Consider the following 19,150-nt stretch of genomic DNA (forward strand, 5'->3'; position numbering starts at 1 on the left):
ATAAGATTAGAAATCAGTTGACGTTATCAAAGTTGACTACGTAAATCAAAATCAGTCAAAATTTCCTCACACCAATATTGTGTTTAAAGAATTCCTTTTGACAACGTGATACAAACTCTAAACTTTCCACCAAACCAATAATAACCTTTACTTTTTGGACGAGAAACTGGGTCTTGTTCTTCTTGTAAGGGCGAGAAAAGCCTAAGGCTCCGCATGATTGTTCCTTAGACAATATTGAACATCGATTAAAGGATGTGCAATTCCATGATGGCGGTGATGGTCTGTTCCTGGCCAAAGCCGTATATAAGTCTTTTTTTCTGCCTAATCGACCTTATTTTGTGGTTTGGTTGGACTTGTTTTTATAAGAAACTGATTAAACACCGTGTTCTACTTAAGCATGCACTATAGCCAAACCCTCTTATATCACCGGTATACAATTTGAAATCAAGGACTTCTCCTGTAACTAATCTGTGACAAGACAACATGTTATATCACGGATGCTATTCCTAAATCTGTTGAAACGAAAAGGACAACACGCACACAGACTCACAAAGAATGACCTAACACCGAACATTAATTTCCATCTGCATTTTTATGCTAAACAGCTACACTTATACTACATCATCATAAAGGAGTATTTGTAGATTTTAACAGACACCTAATGTTGTGTTACGTCTGTTTTGAATTATCGTTGTATTATCTGTACACCAGCCTATCCTCCAATGGACTATTAAGAGCACGATATTGTTTCGAAATTGATCTGGCTTCCGAGCCATTTTACACGGTCTGGCTCTTCAATTATACATTGAGCTAGAGAAAGACTTTATTCCGGACTTAAATGGTGATAATTTACCTATTATTGTCAAGTAACTGATTCTCTTAAGCGTTTGTATTTTCCGCCCTAAATTAATCATGAAAATACAGCATCATGTTAAATGGACCTTGAAAGTCCTATACTTTATTGACAATTAATGGAGCCAAGTTCTTCCTGTACAGTCCCATTGCTACAAATTCTCTAAATTATGTATAGCTTCAACATGTTTACCGCAGTTTTCCCTTCACATCTAATCTTCCAGTTGGGACATCCATAAAATGAAATATCTGATCAGATTCGATTGTTTACCAATATATACATATATAAGCACTATAGATTGTCTGACAGAGTTAGTCTATACACTTCATAGAATATAGTTTTGTAATCGGAGAGACTGCTTTGTGGTTGTATTCCCACAATGATTTAAATGTTGTGTAGCGTTCAATATCCGTTGTTATCTATATCGAGTTTTCTCCACTTTTTACATGATTATGTGCGATAGAATTGACAAAATGGTCGCTTTATCATAACATTGGGAATACAGCTACTTTAATTTCCCGATTTCCCTCAAGAACGAAAAGGGATTTTATATCATGGTAGCAGTAATGACCAGTAAAATAATCTGTATCTGAAGTAACCGTTTAGTTTGCCAGTTCTCAAGAGGCGATTTAAATTATCCGTTTTAGACACCGAGATTGACATGATATCTCGCTAACATATCAATGTTAGGTTTGAGGCCGTTTTAAATTGGACATTTTATATAATCCAGTGTCAGGGAAGCATAACTACAACATATTTTGTCCCAACAGACTGAATAATTAAAGCATCGGTGATTCTATGACGCTTACGCCAACGACTATTCGTTTGGGGTTTTTTTTGTCCCGTCTGAATAGAGGACTTTCCTACAACACTGACAAATAGTAACCAGGGCCCTGTTTCTCGAAATCTTAACTAAAGATAAAATCCAAATTTTAGTAGATACTTCAATTTTGATTGGTTAAGCACTAAAATCAATCTAATATTATCCAATCAAATTACTAAAATACGGATTTTATCTTAGTTAAAATTTCGTGAAACAGGCCCCAGGCCGGAAAATCCAGAGGAGCTTTCTTGGCCAGAACCGAAATCGAACTAGTTATTAAGCCAGTACCATACCCACTGAGCCCCATGTCTTTGTGAAAGGAGAATATTAAGAATAAAGGGTTCTTCGCTTACGATCTTTATTCAAAAACGTGTCTTTACGGTGATACAAGCCACTGTAAAATATCTAATTAATTAAAATCCTATTTTATGTTTTTCTTTCCAGGTTTATGCTGTCATAGTTTTTATACTGGGTGTGTGTAGCTCATTGGTGATTATTTCTTTTGTTTGTGTGGGCTTCTTCCATGTTCAGTCTGACAACTGGACACATCCACCGGGTTTCTTTCCAAATGGATTTTCGGGGGTGAGTAGAAGACTTCCACATTCTTTAAATAACTGTAGATGACACAAGTGTTTTCTGATTGGTTGAGAAATGTCGTACCAATCAGAAATTTACGCGCCATGGAATAGGTACATAATATAGTCAGTGACAAAATCATCAAACTATAAAACACCATGTAATTCGTTTGGCCCTATACTCGTCCTGTTGTTGTTCATTTTTTTTTTTTTTTGTTCTTTGGGTGGTACTCTTCGAATAAAGCCTGAGGCTACGCCATGACATGGCATTTGATATGACTGTTCCTTGACTTTATATATGACATGACAATTCCAAAATGGCGGCGACAAAGTCATGCTCGGCCCCTGATACGGTCGTATTTATCCTAAAAAGATTTATAATTTCTTATGTTCTTTTGTAGACTTTAACAGGAGCCGCCTTGGTGATGTTCGGGTTTTCCGGAATAGACATTGTGGTAACTTCAATTGAAGAATCGAAAAACAGCACAAAAACCGTCCCAACAGCGGTGGTATTGACACTAACTTTGTGTTTTGTGGTATATTTTGGTGTGACAGCGGCATTAACTCTTGCTTTTCCCTGGCATTTTCTATCAGAAACGGCAGCCCTTGCTAAAGCTTTTGAAGACAAACATATCTTTGCGTCCACATACGTTGTGGGTGTTGGTGCGTTATTTGGTCTGATATGTTCTGTGTCGGGCTCTCTTTACTCCATTCCTCGTCTTGTGCATTCTATGGGAAAGGATAACCTTCTACCACAGTGGATGTCGAGAGTAAATAACATATCATCTTTACCCATCGCTCCGGCTCTTATATTTGGGGTCATCGCATCTGTGCTTGCCTGTGTTTTAAAATTTGAAAGTACAATACAAATGTTTTCCATTTCAACTATATTTGGATTCACGCTAAGTGCTTTCTGTGTTCTATGCCTTAGATATCAGACCGGCTATGTGGGATTATACCGCGAATATTGTGATCCGTCAGACGTACCCATATGTCACCTGCACTCGCATCTACCTAGCCATTTCAACAGACCTCCACCACGACTGGAAATCATGGCCAATGGTGATATGAAAATGCATTACTCGGAGATGCGTGCCAGTCGGTCTGATGGGTGTCTTTATTGTGAAGAATCAGGGTTTGAATGTTCTTCCAAGTCATACAATCAACTGCCTGTACCCGGAGAATTGACGGAGAGGACCGGTTTTTATCACGAATCGCAGTGTTATGACACCACTGTAAAACCAACAGTATCTCGCTCCAGTCTAAACAGCCTTATAAAATTGCCTAGTGACACTCTTTTAGATCCAAACGATTCCACATGGAAATCAACTGTGGTATCTATAGTGGTTTTCACAGTTTCTGCTACTTTAATGTGTTCTTCGTGTGTAGCTATCTCGCTAGAAGGGACTTCTGGTACCTGGTGGGCTATCACAATAATATCTATGTGTTCCGTGTTTATGGTTACTTCAGCATTGGTCATAGCCAAGCAACCCCAGAATAAGACGAAATTGTATTTCAGTGTACCTTACGTGCCACTCGTTCCATTATTATGTATAACAATAAACATGTTTCTGATGTCAGCCTTACCAGCCATGTCCTGGATACGATTTACAATATGGATAGCATTAGGTGAGTTGAAAATCTAATTACAAAATGAAGAAATAGAAATAAATGCAGGAATTTAACGTGGGGGTGGGGGTGGGGGTTTTGGCACAACTTGAAGTTTAGCGCGAGGTCAGAGTGGTTACTCGATAATTTTATAAAGTCAGAAGCTCAGAGAGAATATTTCTGTCCATTTAGGTGAATACTTGTAGAGGATTAGTGTGGGGTTTTGTTATTTCGAGTTATTTAGGAGACACAATTGATGCGCGAGTACGGAATCCCGACTCCCACCCCCACCTTCTCAGATATGGTATTTAACATGTTTATCTGACCTGGAGTAATTTAAATACTCCAGGGAGTGTCTTGATATTGAATTAAAGATTGGGGGCACACCTTAGATTAAGGTACTTAAAATAATACGTTCCTAGATATACAAGTTTTAACGGGAATCTTATCAATGCGTTTACTCACCAATTTTTACCTTAGTATTTAGGCAATCTCTTATGATTGGTACTGGCTTCTTTACATGTGGTGCTATATTCTATTCCTCTGCTTCTTATTTGTTGATTCAGTTTTCTCAAATTGGATTTCAGTAAAGTATGAATTTATGAAAAGTTGACATATGGTCGTTAACATGGTTTCAAATGTTATATAAATCATTAATTAGACATTTATTCACATGCCAAGCCCATAATAAACGCTATAGACCATCGGATGCGTTTGATCTTCAGCGGCCAGTGTGGCGCTCAGAATGAAGTAAATTGACTGAAAATTTGAAAATATCCCCTTTTCAATATCTATTTTTTTTAAAGTTTATAGCGACAATGGTCAGCTCTTTATCTATATCTTACATAATGCATCTTTAAGGAAAAAACGTTATGTTTAAGGTGAAAGTGTACCGTAATGTACTTTAAGGTAGTAAAATAAATTTAGCCCTCTAATCATGAAAAACCATATTTAAAAAAAAAAACACAATTTTTAAATGCCTCGCTTACATGATGATTGTTCGCTTCATACCGATGCGATTATACACACGACCGCTATTTCCACAAGATCATTTCTATAACGATATTCGTTTGACACAGATGTATGTCTGATAATCTATTTTGAGGTTTTAGCTTTTTTTGGTTATATTCTTTGTTGAGAAGGAAGACTTTATGTTGGAGACAAGTTAATTACCCCAACTCGAACTTATTTTTCGCAGTTTAATAAACTTTGAGATTTGTTTTTAAATCCGGATTGTGATTTTCAGAGCGATTGTCAGAGGGTATTTCACTCGTTAGTTTCTAATAACAATGGCTACATCTGTGGTAAATGTCAGCGTATAGAAAGAGATTTTATTTTATAGCCATTAACTCCATTTTTCTTCTCGGGTGATTACTATCTCTTAATAATTGTCTTCGGGAAAATCTTAAAGACAAAAAGGTTAGCCACACAAATTCAGATGTTTCCTTCCCGTGTACGGAATTGATTAAAGCGGTAGGCTGCCCGGGAGAATTCTGTTATTTGTTTTCCCCGGTTTGTAATCAAACCGGAAATTAAAGTGTTAGACTTGAGGATATTTACCGGAAATTTTCAAAATATGATGAGACTTCGAGACGAATTATTCGAGTGTTTATTGGTCTTTTGAAAGAGTAATAAATCGACTTAGTCTGACAGGCCCTCAGCATGAACATCGGATAGTGATACATTTTGATGCTTTCTATCACCACAATTATCTGACAAATATGGAAACTGTTAATTGATGTGATATGTGACCAGTTGTTTTAATTTGTTATTTGTGGAGATAACGCCTTTACATCTAATCATTAAACTAAATTTTATTACACAATTATTGGTCATAAATACGTCCAGAAAGTATGAAGTGGTCTATTGTCTTATTCAATAAGTCGCGATAACAAGCAAGGCAATCAATAGGTTTTCACGAGGAGTTATATTTTATTTTATTATATATTTAAAGCCTAAGTAGACCTAGATAATGTTCGCATTGTCTTTATTATGTTTTATTTAGAATAGATTTGAAATTGCGTTAATTTATATTCCCATAAATTGACCAATCTCTAATGTTTGTGTTTACATTAATGTTTACCGTAGCACCATAAAGATAAAAAGCTGACATTTTTATGTTCTGAATAGGTTGATTAAAGCTCCAACAAGACAGAGCAAAAGTTAATTATAGAGTTTTAAGATGATATACAACCATAAGTACTTTTATTATTAGTTTTAAATTTATTCAATCGCTTATAATTAATTGATACTCTCATTTAAAGTTTATATTGTTTTTATTTCACATCGCCATCTTTATGTATCTTAGACAATAATAGTTTTACTATCCTTTCGTAGACTATATACTTTCGTTATAAAGATTAACATCACTGAAATGTTTTAAAACGGCCGATACATGGATTTAACATTGAATTCAATGGCAAATGAATTTCTAGCCTTAATGGGGAATTAATTGCTATAACCTTATCCCGTGTTAACTATGGGTTATGCCTCTATGTATCTGGTATTTTTCAAACTTTGTACAGTTAGCTTTGCCACATAAATGTAATATGAAGATTCATTTTAAATTTCTATGATTTCTAATTATAAGTCAATCTTTGTGAATGTATCTGAGGGCGCCCTGGAAACACAATTGTTTGTGGTGGGTTAATGTTTCATTGCCTGACAAACTATATTTAATTTTAGGATGGTCTCTTCCCTAAAGCTTTTGTTTGCATATAATATATTATATAGTAATATGATGGCATTGTCAATATGGCATATGTTCACATACTAGTACTCATAGGCGAACGAGCCTGGGGGGCAATCTGACTTTTCGGGCAGACGGGTAAAGTGTAAAGTGCCAAAATCTAATAAAACACTAATTTTACTTTATTTTTAATTGAATATCACGAATTTGTACTGAATTGACTATGGATTAAAACATTTTGTATGGAGCCACTCGACTTTGTGCGACATTTTTTGGGCATCGATTATTAATTATGAATGCAGCTGCAACAGTCTGATTGGATGGTTGGAATTCAGGTCGGCAAAGAGTGGGATTTCGGTTACAAAACCTAGACAACTTTTAAGTTGTTTAACTCATCATGGACTAGAATAGTAGAAAAACCGCATTTGAGGCTGTTAGTTGTTTAAATTTTCTCCGATTGGTTGTTTGGGATTCAGGTCAGCCACCTATATGGTAGGCTATATTGGACCACACTGAAGTTGCTGGAATAGCAGAAAAACACGTTTACGGCAGTTAAATATTCAAAATTAGGCTATATTAGACCACTTTGAAGTTGCTGTATTCACGGGGTAGAATAGCAGGAAATGCGTTTGCCGCCGTCTAATTTTCCAAAATTTGCGCCACCGCCTGTAAACCGTAATTTTTTCGGGTTCTGCCCCCCCCCCCAACTGTCATCGACTACCAGTATCTACTACTGTCAAGTGTCGCTACACGTTGTTAGTAGGGGTTAACGTACGCTTCCACCGAGGGTGATGCCGCTCACAAAGTTTTCCTTAAACTAACCAGAAGAGCCAGCCGTGGTAGCCTAGTCGATCTTTGGTTAGGTATGTGGGAACGATGTGGTTAAATGCACAATCGGGCCTTCCGACATATATACATGTACTGTTTCTATTGGAACCTTATTAGGACAAATAAAGTAACCTTGGATGGTTGCAAATAGGTGATCACTGATCTAGAAAGGGTTGAAACATAATAAGGCTGTGCACTGGTTGGCAGAAGGACGAGGGTAGGGTCCAACTACCTTTCCCGCTCGAACCTAATGTGTTGCTACAAATATAAAGTCCTAGGCTATGTCGTGTCAAAAACCTCAGCTCCAAATAAAACGGTATCTTTCCGGGCATGAATATTTCTGATCATGGGTAAGGCAGATTGGAACACCAATATTGGATGTACTCAGTACGATTCTTGCTTCAACTCCCCACAATGCAAATTCCTATAACAATGCTAACAATTTGATTAGTCGGTCAGTTCACGTGATTTGAACTTCCGGTAATAGACTTATTTTTTTTTAAAAAGATGCATAAAGCAGAAGACAGTCATCCCCCGCCCCCCTACACACACACACCCATAGACTTAAATATTAAATGCATGACCCTGAGTAAAATGCCAATGATATGCCCAAGTTCCTTCGATACAAAAGTGAAGTAAAATTTGACTCTTCTGAAACGTATTAGAACTGATATCAGTTGATCTAGTAAAGGGAAGCGTGCAACTTCCTTTCCTACTAACGGGTTCGAGATGTGTTTTAAAAGTTTTTGTTTTAAATGCCGAAACAATATTTGTTTTAAACTTATGACAAAATTATCTACTTTAGATCTGCTAATGTTTATAGAAAAAACTGCATTGTACTGTTTGTTGGGAAGCTTTTCTTGACAGGATTTTCTTTTGGATTTCCGTATGCAATGGCATTCGACTAATAGCGTTTACATAAATAGCTATTACTATTATTTGCTTACATTACGTAAAAAAGGCTTCCTTATTCAATGTGTCTCTAAACCTACAGATTTAGAAAACTCGATAGCGCCGCATTAGTTTAGATTTTATTAAACAAATCTGATTCCATTCGTGAAAGGAAATTAATTATTGACCTGCGTTGCTACTTTAAGTTGATAAGAACGACTATTCATTATTTTTCATTAAGTCTGACATTTTATAGTGTTATGGCGAACCGCTTTCCTATTTTATCTCTGGTAATGAAAACTGTTTCGTGCTGAGAACATATTTTTTCGCAATTCCGTAACAAATTTTAAGACCCCGTTAATGCACAGTGAATAGCTACATTTTTATCTCATCGATGCACCATTAAGTAGATTTAACACATTTTCTTCTGTATTAGAGTTGTGTTTTTTTCTGGAATAAATCTAGTAATAATGTGTATAGAAAATGTCGGAAAGGAGAAAAATCCGTGTGATTTGTGAGATTTTAGTTTTCGATAGTGCGTCAACTACGTTTTAAAGGACACTAGCAAAACTCAACAGCACCGCGAATTGATCTGAACAAGGTTAGTTTCGTCAGGATCGGAATTTGGATTTGATGAATTTTAGTGTCAAATAAACAGAGTATTGGATAAATGTTCATGAGATGAAATTCCCTATTCATTGTTGAGATCAATGATCGGGTTAGAATTAGACGGTAACGAAGTATATTGGGTTCTTTTCTATCGACCGCCATTAGGTTTTTTTTTCACTAATAAGACAGCTACCACACCATCAGATTCTTTGCAACCGATGTTATAGATTTTTTTCATCATTATCTGGTTTTGAAAATTCATCGATGTTAATGTCATTGCGTTCCTGACATATAATGTATACATAATTTCATAATAAAATTCCATAAAAAATGTGTTTATTAATTGAATATTCTTGAATATTCATGAGCATAGCTAACATGGCGGCGTGTTCAGACAAAACTTGAAAAAAAAAGATGTAAATGTTGCATAAAATCTGATCAAACAGAGAATTGTCTGTTATTAATATTTCATATAAAAAATGTATCAAACTACATAATATACTATGAAGGCTAATACTTTTTTTTCTTTATTTAACTTTGGCGGCAGTAGGCGAATAAAATTGTTCCTTCTTTAAGCTTAACAGAGGCTGTGAAGTTTTTTCTTGATAGTAATTTAAAACGAAAAACGTAACTTTTGATCAGATTGATGTTAGCATTGATTGGTTTGAATAACATAACTCATATGGCTTTGACGTTTATCCAGGACTTTTACATTTAAAGGGAGTAATGATTTGGGCTTTAATTTTTCGACGTTTAAAGGGGGTAATGCTTTGTCAAATCACACTTTACTTAATTTACTTTATATGTTTATATGGTTGACAAAGTTGATATTCCGAATTGTAACCTGGTTGGATTAACGCTTCCTGGGATACGGTCCATTCAATTTCAGCTACATCAGCCACAGATGGGCATGACCGCTAGTATTCAAATGATCATAACTTAGTTTTAATTACAACTTCAAAATGATGTTTAATACGAATCACAATTACCAGTACAACAACTGACTTCCACTTTTCAGCCAAATTACGGTCAAATAAAGGGTACGACGCCATTTCAGAAGGGCCTTGTTTCGATGTGACTCCGGTCGTTTTTACCTGAAATTGATTATACAATTTGCTACCAGATGGCGCCATTAACTGGGGTTCATTGAAAAGTGACTTAGATCGTTCTTACACGGGTCTCTCCGTGTGCGCTCTGGACATTAATCACTGCGTAAGTGTCTAAATAACCATGTTCATATACTTGGCGAAATTATAGTTGTAAGTGATTGTCGCTATTGTTCAGACACTCACACAATTTAATATTGAAATGCCTTAAATGAACTAGGTAACGGTTAATACGCTAATTTGATTAGCAAATGCAAAACCATTTCTATTAACTTTAACCAGTGAAATCTGGTTTATAAATAGAGCTTCCTAACTTGTAATAATACTAGTATAAAATAAATTCGCGATGTGCTGATAATGGTTTAATACCTTTGTTTCTTAATCAAGCTTTTAAAAACAGTCAAATCGCTGTTATATATGTATTGATTCCTAGCGCAAAGGAATTCGCGTCTTTCTGTATTTGTTATCCCAGGCTGTTATTATTTCTTGCTCAGATTTATAAAATCATCAATGATTTAAATGGTGTTTTTAGCATATCAACATTAGCATAAGAAGTACAAGATGAGGCTATAAACATTAAAATGTTTATATGCCGTCTTTCAATAGTTTTTAAATTGGTTAATGTTTTTATTACCCACCGTCTTTGTAGCTATGGACGTTTACTAAGGAAGTGAAATCAGACAGATATCCAAATGTGATACATTTAGTATGTTATGATACGTAATGAAACATAAACTCTTATTATTTTTTTAATTCTGGTTTGTGTATCTAAAAGGTCAATAGCCCACAGAGTGGTCGGTCTCGGAGTGAGAAATTAGGTATGAGCTAATTTTGAACTACATATTTCCATAAATATACCAAAATAACTCTCAAAATTGAAATATATATTGTTCGTTTCGTAAACCGTAAACTCACCTAATTCAAACGTCTTGTATAAATCAACATATTTCACTTCGCAATCTTGAAGTTCGTGGACCGCCGTTGTCCGGCGGATAGGAAAGTGGGCGTCCGATTAAGGTTTCTTGGATTCGAATCGGGAATTTTCCTCCAGGTTCCGACCTGTTAGGTCTAACGCCTGGGCAGTTGACAAATTAATACAGTTTACCTAATTCTTCAAGTAGAACAAATCTAAGATTCACCCGTGTGCACGTAAAAGAGTCGTTGACTGTAGATATTATTAATTTATTTATAGATTTACATTGAAAGAAGTGTTCCCCTGCAATTTGCTTCCTACATTTGGGTCATTTGCTACAATGAACGCTTATAAGCCGAGGTTCGGCCATTTGCTGCAATTAATGCTTATAAACAAAGACTGAGTGGTTTAAATAGTGCTGTTCTCAATGGAAGTAATAAAGTGGTTATCTCTTTGACATACATTGAAAATGCTAAAACTGTTAATGAATAAAAATCGCTTGTCACAGTTTTAGTCGAACATCACTAATTAGTACTTATTAATACATCAGATTTAGACATGGTTTGTTTTAGGAATTTAGTAAGACGTTAAGACATCCAGCTTTTATCATTATTACTGTAGCCATAATTGTCGAAAATAGAACTATTATAATCTTCAATTCTAATACCTTGGAAGTTTGTTTTTCAAAATCAGTATAAAAATATCTGTATTAGACATATAATTGTCTTTTTTTCATTTAATTTTCCGGAATAAATTCTCCATTATCTATAGTCCCCAGACATTTTTTTTTAATCTGAATTTATAAGTTAACTTCTACGAAAAATCAGGATTTATCTCTCTCGATCACGGCATATTTTCTTTGATTTTCTTTTCGTTTACAAAATGTCTTAAAATTGTGAACTTTATATCTCTGTGTCGCCATTAGGTTTTAAATCGAAACTCCGGTCTTATTTAGAAAACCAAAAAAATTGCAATGCCGAGAGGGACTTTGTTATTAGAGCTTGATATTGGTTTTTGTACAAGTCCGTCAATAAACACATATTGAGATTGATGGTGTCTGTAATGGCTTGCATTACGTCACTAAATTAGCGACTAGATCCTTGTTGCTTCCGCCATTGTAGAATGACAGCGCGGGTGAACGCCATGGAGTAGTTTATTTATTCCCGAGTAAATTTCCTGTAAGGGCTGTGTGTTGGGTGCGAGAAAACATAGACATATATTTAATGATTTCATTTCCTATATGCGATCTTAAGACTTCTGCGTGCAGGTGGACAGGAAATGGTAATTAGATGATGATAAATGGCCCATTAAAAATTAGAAAAAATTCGTTCATCACGCTATTTTAAGGCGTCTTCGTGTCCAAGTAGAAAGAACAAAACGTCCACAGGATTTATTTGTAAAGCCACAATAAACCTTCATAATAGACAGCCACTTAAAATTCTGCTATAAATATGTTTTCTTTATGCATTGTACGTCAGAAATCTTAACGTGAGCTTTAAATCAAAGAAGCTAATTTGAAGCTGTCGATTGCAATAAATGTAATTAATTCGTGTAAATGGTTGTGGAAGTTGGCCTTTGACAACAAACAGACGTCAGAACTTTCACAGGGGATTTAATTACCTCTAAATGTGAGTTACTAAACACAATGGAAGCCGAATTCGATCCCGGTGTTTCTCTAGGAATTTTACACCCTGGTTTCTCATTGCCAAGGGTGCAGGACGTAGAGTATGGCAAAGAAATTTGATCTAGTCTTTCGGATGAAACAAAAAAACGAGTTCCACCCCCGTACTCGTAACCGTACAAGTAAAAGATTCATTGACAGTTGAAATTGGTAGAAACCCCAATTTCCAGGTAAATTTCCTTTTTTGTACATCGCGTATAGCCGTCTTCATATGTTTTTTGAAGAAAACTAATCCCAATTTCACTCCGTTTACAAATCAAATGCAACACATTTAACCATTATTCAGTAGTAGATCGACATCTGTTAACAAAAGGTATGTCATGATAAAAGTTCACTAAGTTCAATAAAGATGAATGCAACTCGGCAGTTTCTGCCACCACTGTTTCCTGTCCCCGACAGCGAAATCTATGTAGTTATCGTGGGGAAATGAAACCTAGTAGAGCTTGACAGCTCTGATAATAATTATGATAAAGGCAACAATATTATCGTAATTTACATCACTGTTATTTTGGTCAACTGATCTGTAACGTTTATGATCGAAAGGTATATTTGATCAATGATCTGTTTCCCACGGGGATCTGGCTTCATCATGTAAAATATAATATAATCAAAAAGCAGGTTCTTTAACCTGCTAGATTCAGCGTCACTACGTTGTGCTATATGCGCAATGTATTGGACATACTGTGTATTTATATAAGAGACATTATATTTAGACAATTAAATAAATAAGATAGTAATAGCCAATCTTTTTCAGTTGCTAAGAGTGAAGTTCGCCCATCGCCAAATCTCTTTTTTTTTTTGTCTCGGCTTGAATCACATATGTTTGCTTTGTCTGAACAGTTCCCCACCCTTGGCTAGATGCTAGACCGAGTTGTGGAGCCTTTGGGGTTAGTCTTGGGTCATTCAATATAGGTTGCATTGGTTGTCATTGTATTTTGCCTAAAATTCGAACCTTATGTTAACATTTTACTCGGCTCTAAAATATGCTATTCACACACCTTTACGTGTAATAATAACGTGCAAGTAAATTATCTTATTGTAAACACTAGATTGTTTTTAACTTTATTTCCTCAAAATTTCCTCAAATGTATAGTTGCAGAAATCTCCTTTTTTATACATGCGATATTGTATCGGGTCGTAACTACATAGATTATTGCCCCTCATTGTACGAAAATTCACCTTTTTTTATTTTAGCTTGTAGACACTCTAGGGGTCCCAATTTTCATCCAATTTTGATGGAACTTGAAATGTATGTCTGTAACCCAAACGATCTCGGATCCTTTCGGGATTTGTGCATATTATAGGACTGTAACTTCCCGGACTATTGCTCCCGATTATAAGAAAAATCGCGTTTTCAGCTTGTGGTCCCTCTAAAGGTTATACTTTTTTTTCCGATTTTGAAAACCGTTCAAATATATCACCGTTACACACTAAATCTGTTCGAAACTGTCCGACAAAAAGGTCGCTCCTTGTGACCAAATAGTGTAAAAATATGTAATACTAAGATTGTGGACCATCTTGAGGTCACAATTTCTAGGCGAATCTTGCATGGCAACCGCTTCTTTCTAAAAATCCAAAATGATGTAAAAACCATTAATTATCAATGTCTTTGTTAAATAACATCATTCATGTTGTTAATAAAAATATTGGTTTTATGAAGTTATTTTATTTTTTTTAAGATTAACCGTTTGGATTCCTACAGCGTACAAACAAACAAATTTCTCTTTCACCAGTATATAAAAGAAGATTGGCTTTCAATTTATCATGGAAGTAGATTTTGTCGTTTCGCCATAAATCCAAATAATAAGAGGAAATGGCAAGTGACATTTAATGTGTTTTTGATGCAAGAAACCAGGAGAAAGCTTGCTACTTTCTCATTGATAATAGCCCGGGTTTTATCGCAAAATCGAAGAACAAGCACAATTTTCTTGAGCGTTGGTGCCACTTTTCCTTGTATTTATTTAGTCAAGAAAATCGGCTTTTTTTTAACAATAGCAAAAACTCGTCGATAAAGTGGTTCTTATAACGTATTCTATTGGACTTAGTTTGCTTTCTTCAGATTACATCGATGAACAAATCTACTTGATCATACGAGCAACACGACAGATTGATAGTACAATGAAAATAATCTAGTCAGGTTTTAGTGATATTTAGCATGTCATGAACTTTCAGGAAAGAGCAATTATTGGACAATTAATGTGTGAATTAGTGCTTTGACATCTCTGTCGCGTTCTTTATGAGAGACGGGAGATTCTATCGCAATTTTATTACCAATAACTTGATAAATTAAAGGACGTACGTCTTCCTAATGTATATTTCTCCCAGGAAGAATCGGTTTTAGATTAATGTATTGGTTATTGCAAATTATGTACATTACAAATACGAGGGCATATAGTTGTTATTGATAATATGACAGTACTGAACGAATTAGTACCATGGCCATTAGTAGGACGTTAAACCCCATTTCAGTTCATTTTCGGAACCATAGCCGTACGAGCCCCCCCCCCCCCCCCAACCCAACTTTCGGGCTTTTCGCAATCTGATTAAAATACAGATCTCTATTTCGTTTCGTTTTTTTTATACTTTCGATGGCCTCTACTACAATATCAAGATCTGACCAGTTGTAGAGGGAGGTCGTGTCAGGAATCATACAACACACAGTTGTTATTAATAATATGACAGGGTCGAATATATTACTGGTGGTCGGTTTTTGTTTTATTCATTACTTTGTTACTTTGTTTTAATAAGGAACATCCGGTTTCAGATTAGTGTATTGGTTATTGCAAATGATGTACATTGATAGACTGAATTAGAACACAGTTGTTGTTATTAATAATAGACAGCACCGAATATATTACTCTGATACTAGTTTGTTTTATTACATATTGCCTAAGTTCAAATGAAATAGTTTTCTGGGTCTCGATTTAAAGGAGCTGAACCTGGATGATTTAGGTTAAAATAAAGAATTGATTAGTCGATTAGCTTTATATGATTGGATTGTTGTTTCTAAAGATTAAATGATATGTATTTTTATTTACTACTGCTAGTTTCGCTTGGACTTGTTCGTGAGGAATACAGCCTACGTCTGAAGATAAGCCTTATCTATTGATGTAAAATTTTGAACGAAGACGCCAACAATCAACAATGCAATCCTTTGGAAACAAAACTTACACCAAGAACAAAGAGATCTATAGTTGTGTTTTAACTTTGCGTCAACTAGAGAACAGTAATGTCTAATTTGCTCAAATAGAATAGGAAAAATAGTATAGAGATCATAATTGAGCTTAATGATGCAGTTCTGGCATCTATGGCTTCAGTATTTTCTTTTTTCTTTATCCAGAAACATTCAAGTATAACAGGCCATGTGGTCTTTGGTTGATAGTTTCATATCCTACTTTGAAATAAACACACATTCGATTGCATCAATACCAACAGACGTCATAGTATTTCAGTTTATCGTAGACCGTAAACCTTGAAACCGTTAGGCTTTCTGGCCTATTGTTTAACTTCTACGGCAAGCGGTTCCGGTCTTGTCAAGGTAACGCCATACTGCAAATAAACGATAGAGAAATTATATGTTATATGCAAATCAGTAACTGTTGAACATTCTGAATACTCGTGGTATTCATAGATTTTTCTTAGTTATATCTATAGCCTTAATATTATTGAATAAAAAATGGCTGTTTTTGGCATCGTGTAATTATGATAAAATGGTAATAAAGAATCTGTTCATATAATAATTTCTGTATTTTCATTAAGTTATATTACAGATTTTAAGATGGAATGCAATTATAAAAAACCCACTTCGTTAATCAAAAAAAAATATATTAAACCGTACTTGATAACATTAAAACGTTGTTTACTGTTATAGCGGTCGTACTTTTGACTTCAGTTATACGAAATAATGGCGGTGTCATGGGGGATATAAAAGCTCGAATGGATCGGCATATATGTTAAGATGCAAATAGGTTAACTTTAATGCATTCTCTAAAAAAATCTTGAAGAAATTGCCACTGAACCAAGCAATTGCCGCACGCTGTAAATGAAATGGAAATATGAAACAGATTCTAATAACAGGACAAGCACACATTTTTGAGGCCTAATGCGACCACGCACTATAGACGACCAACCGCGACTCTCCTTTTAACACCAGAGTGTAATCACATACATTGCGCTGGGTGGATGGCTAATAGCCAGTTTCCTAATTTAAAATGTAGTCGATTAAATATATACAAAAACATTGTTAGATATCAATTTGACCTCGGTTTTTACTGATAGAAAGGGGTTTATTCATTAGTAACTGGTCTGCCTTCTAGAGAAAACTATGGCTACGTGAAATCGACAGAAAGTGGTGTGAAACTTAAACGACCACAACTGTCTTAGAATGAACATTAATTTATTGAAAATATTTTATTTTACCAATTTATAATTTTTCGTTTCGTTTTATTTTGGTGAAAAAATTTGTAGATCAGTTGCCACAACAGTTGAGGCTGGATTCGCCACGATTGAAAAATAATATTTGATGTATGATGTTCAATACATTTTGAATAATCAGAAGTTTCAATGAATGACTTTTGTTTTTGATTATTTCTATTGTTTCAATGTGGACCTAGTAAGTTTTATTTAGTCTTAAATCGCATTTTATGACAGCTTTTTCAATCTGTTAGTGAAGAAAATCCGGCAACGTTGTATGGTTGTTGTACTTGATTTGAACGTACTTATGAATCGGCACTGACATTGTTTACGTTGGTCATTCTGTGAGTTGTTTTTCACCGCTAGTTTATTGTTATCAACTACAGTGACTCAGTTTGTGTGTTTACGTTGGTCATTCTGTGAGTTGTTTTTCACCGCTGGTTTATTGTTATCAACTACAGTGACTCAGTACAAACAAAAGCAAGTAGTTATTCGTATATTTACCGTACAAGACAAGCCGAAATTTCATATCAGCTATGGAAGTACCCAACACCATTCGAGAGGCTAAAATGCTTCGCGGAAACGCTAAAAGGAAACTTACCAATCTTATGAAAGATGGAAATTCGCTCCTTCTCGCCGGCAAAGGTATTCCTCACGAAGAATATAAATTATTAGCCGATCTTATTAGAGAAAATTTAGATGTTCTACAGTGGACAAATGATCAAGTGATTGGACTCAAGTGTGCTGAATTGAAGCCCGACGATTTCAGTAATGAACATGATATGGATAAGGCCGAACAGGAAATTGCAAATGCCGAAGAAAATCATTTTTCAGATGTAAGCAACAGCGCTATTCCGCTTGTTCACAAGTTGATTCGCGAAACTAAACGTTTAATATTAATCGAGGATGAGAAACATACCCAGCAAGAAGTAAGGCCTACATCAACCCCGCAACCTGTACATGCTAGGATGCCTAAATTGAAATTTCCAACGTTTTCTGGTGACATACGAGATTACAGAAGATTTAAGGAACAATTTCGACATTATTCGCAGAGTCTCAATGATATAGAATGTTTTTATCAACTGACAGAATCTATGGAACGTTCACGAGAGAGAAATAAGATTAAAGCTTGTAGTGGTATTAAACGAGCTTGGGAGATATTAGATGAAGCGTATGGTGATGAAGATCAAGTTGTAGAAGCTCTTATGACAGATTTAGAGAATATCAACTCTTATGAGGTCAAAGGTAGAACCAATCTTAGTGGAATGGAAAAATTTGTAGAATTTCTTCAGAACTTTGAAACTCAAATGGACTCTTTAGGCAAAAGCGCAGATCTTAGTGGAAGAGTTTTGGTTACCCAAATACGACGCAAATTACCAGAAGAACATCGTATTTTATTCCTTCAGAAGGTTCGTGATGACAACATAGACGATTCTCTGAATAGCCTCATAAAGTGGTTACACTCGCAATTAATTCTTCTTAAGAAAGCTAAAGGTCCATTTATCGAATCACGTGATAGTAGATCACCTAATAATTATCAGAAATTTCAGAGGTCTAATAAATCTGTGAATTTCTCAACGATGTCCCCTGGTTATAACCGTAATACTAGTAGTCAACAGCCAAGTATAAGCCGAGATAAGAGTGGTAACAGGGATAGAGACACCGCGAAAACAGACAACTCTAAACCTCTGAAATGCCCACTTCACCCAGAATTCTCAAATCATTATCTGAAAGGGTGTCATAAATTTAAGACACTTTCACAGCTTGAGAAATTTGAAATCATGAATAAGAATGGTATATGTCATCGATGTGGACATGATAACTGTATATCTGGTAAACCACCTTATGAATATGAACAGTGCCAGTTTATTCAACCATGTCAGATTCCTGCTTGTAAACTTGACACTCACTTCTCGTCAATCTGTCCTCGTGTTTATGGGCTTGAAGGATATCAACATTACGACGGACAGGGGCAAACGACTTCTAATTTAAATGAACAAACTACAGAATTTACACCTACAAAGAAACGAGTTAATTCGATGTTAATTTCCAAAATAAACTCTAACTTTATTTCTTGTGTATTACCAACCGTCATGGGTAGATTACGTCATGGTTCTAGAAGTTTTATCGTTAGAATTTTACTCGATTCTGGAAGTCAGAT

The 19,150-nt window shown here is 35.3% G+C and overlaps 1 protein-coding gene across 1 annotated transcript in view; it reads left to right on the plus strand.

Moving 5' to 3' along the window:
- The window catches only part of LOC126827790 (high affinity cationic amino acid transporter 1), a 59,957-nt gene that overhangs the window by 31,786 nt on the left and 9,021 nt on the right, over positions 1-19,150 (plus strand). Inside the window, exons 6-7 of the mRNA XM_050557326.2 lie at positions 2,121-2,258; positions 2,653-3,880. Of these exons, the coding sequence (XP_050413283.1) occupies positions 2,121-2,258; positions 2,653-3,880 (1,366 nt within the window). The remainder of the gene's footprint in view (positions 1-2,120; positions 2,259-2,652; positions 3,881-19,150) is intronic.

The sequence above is a fragment of the Patella vulgata genome, chromosome 7, assembly GCF_932274485.2.
Source record: "Patella vulgata chromosome 7, xgPatVulg1.2, whole genome shotgun sequence".
In the NCBI taxonomy this organism is placed as follows: domain Eukaryota; kingdom Metazoa; phylum Mollusca; class Gastropoda; family Patellidae; genus Patella; species Patella vulgata.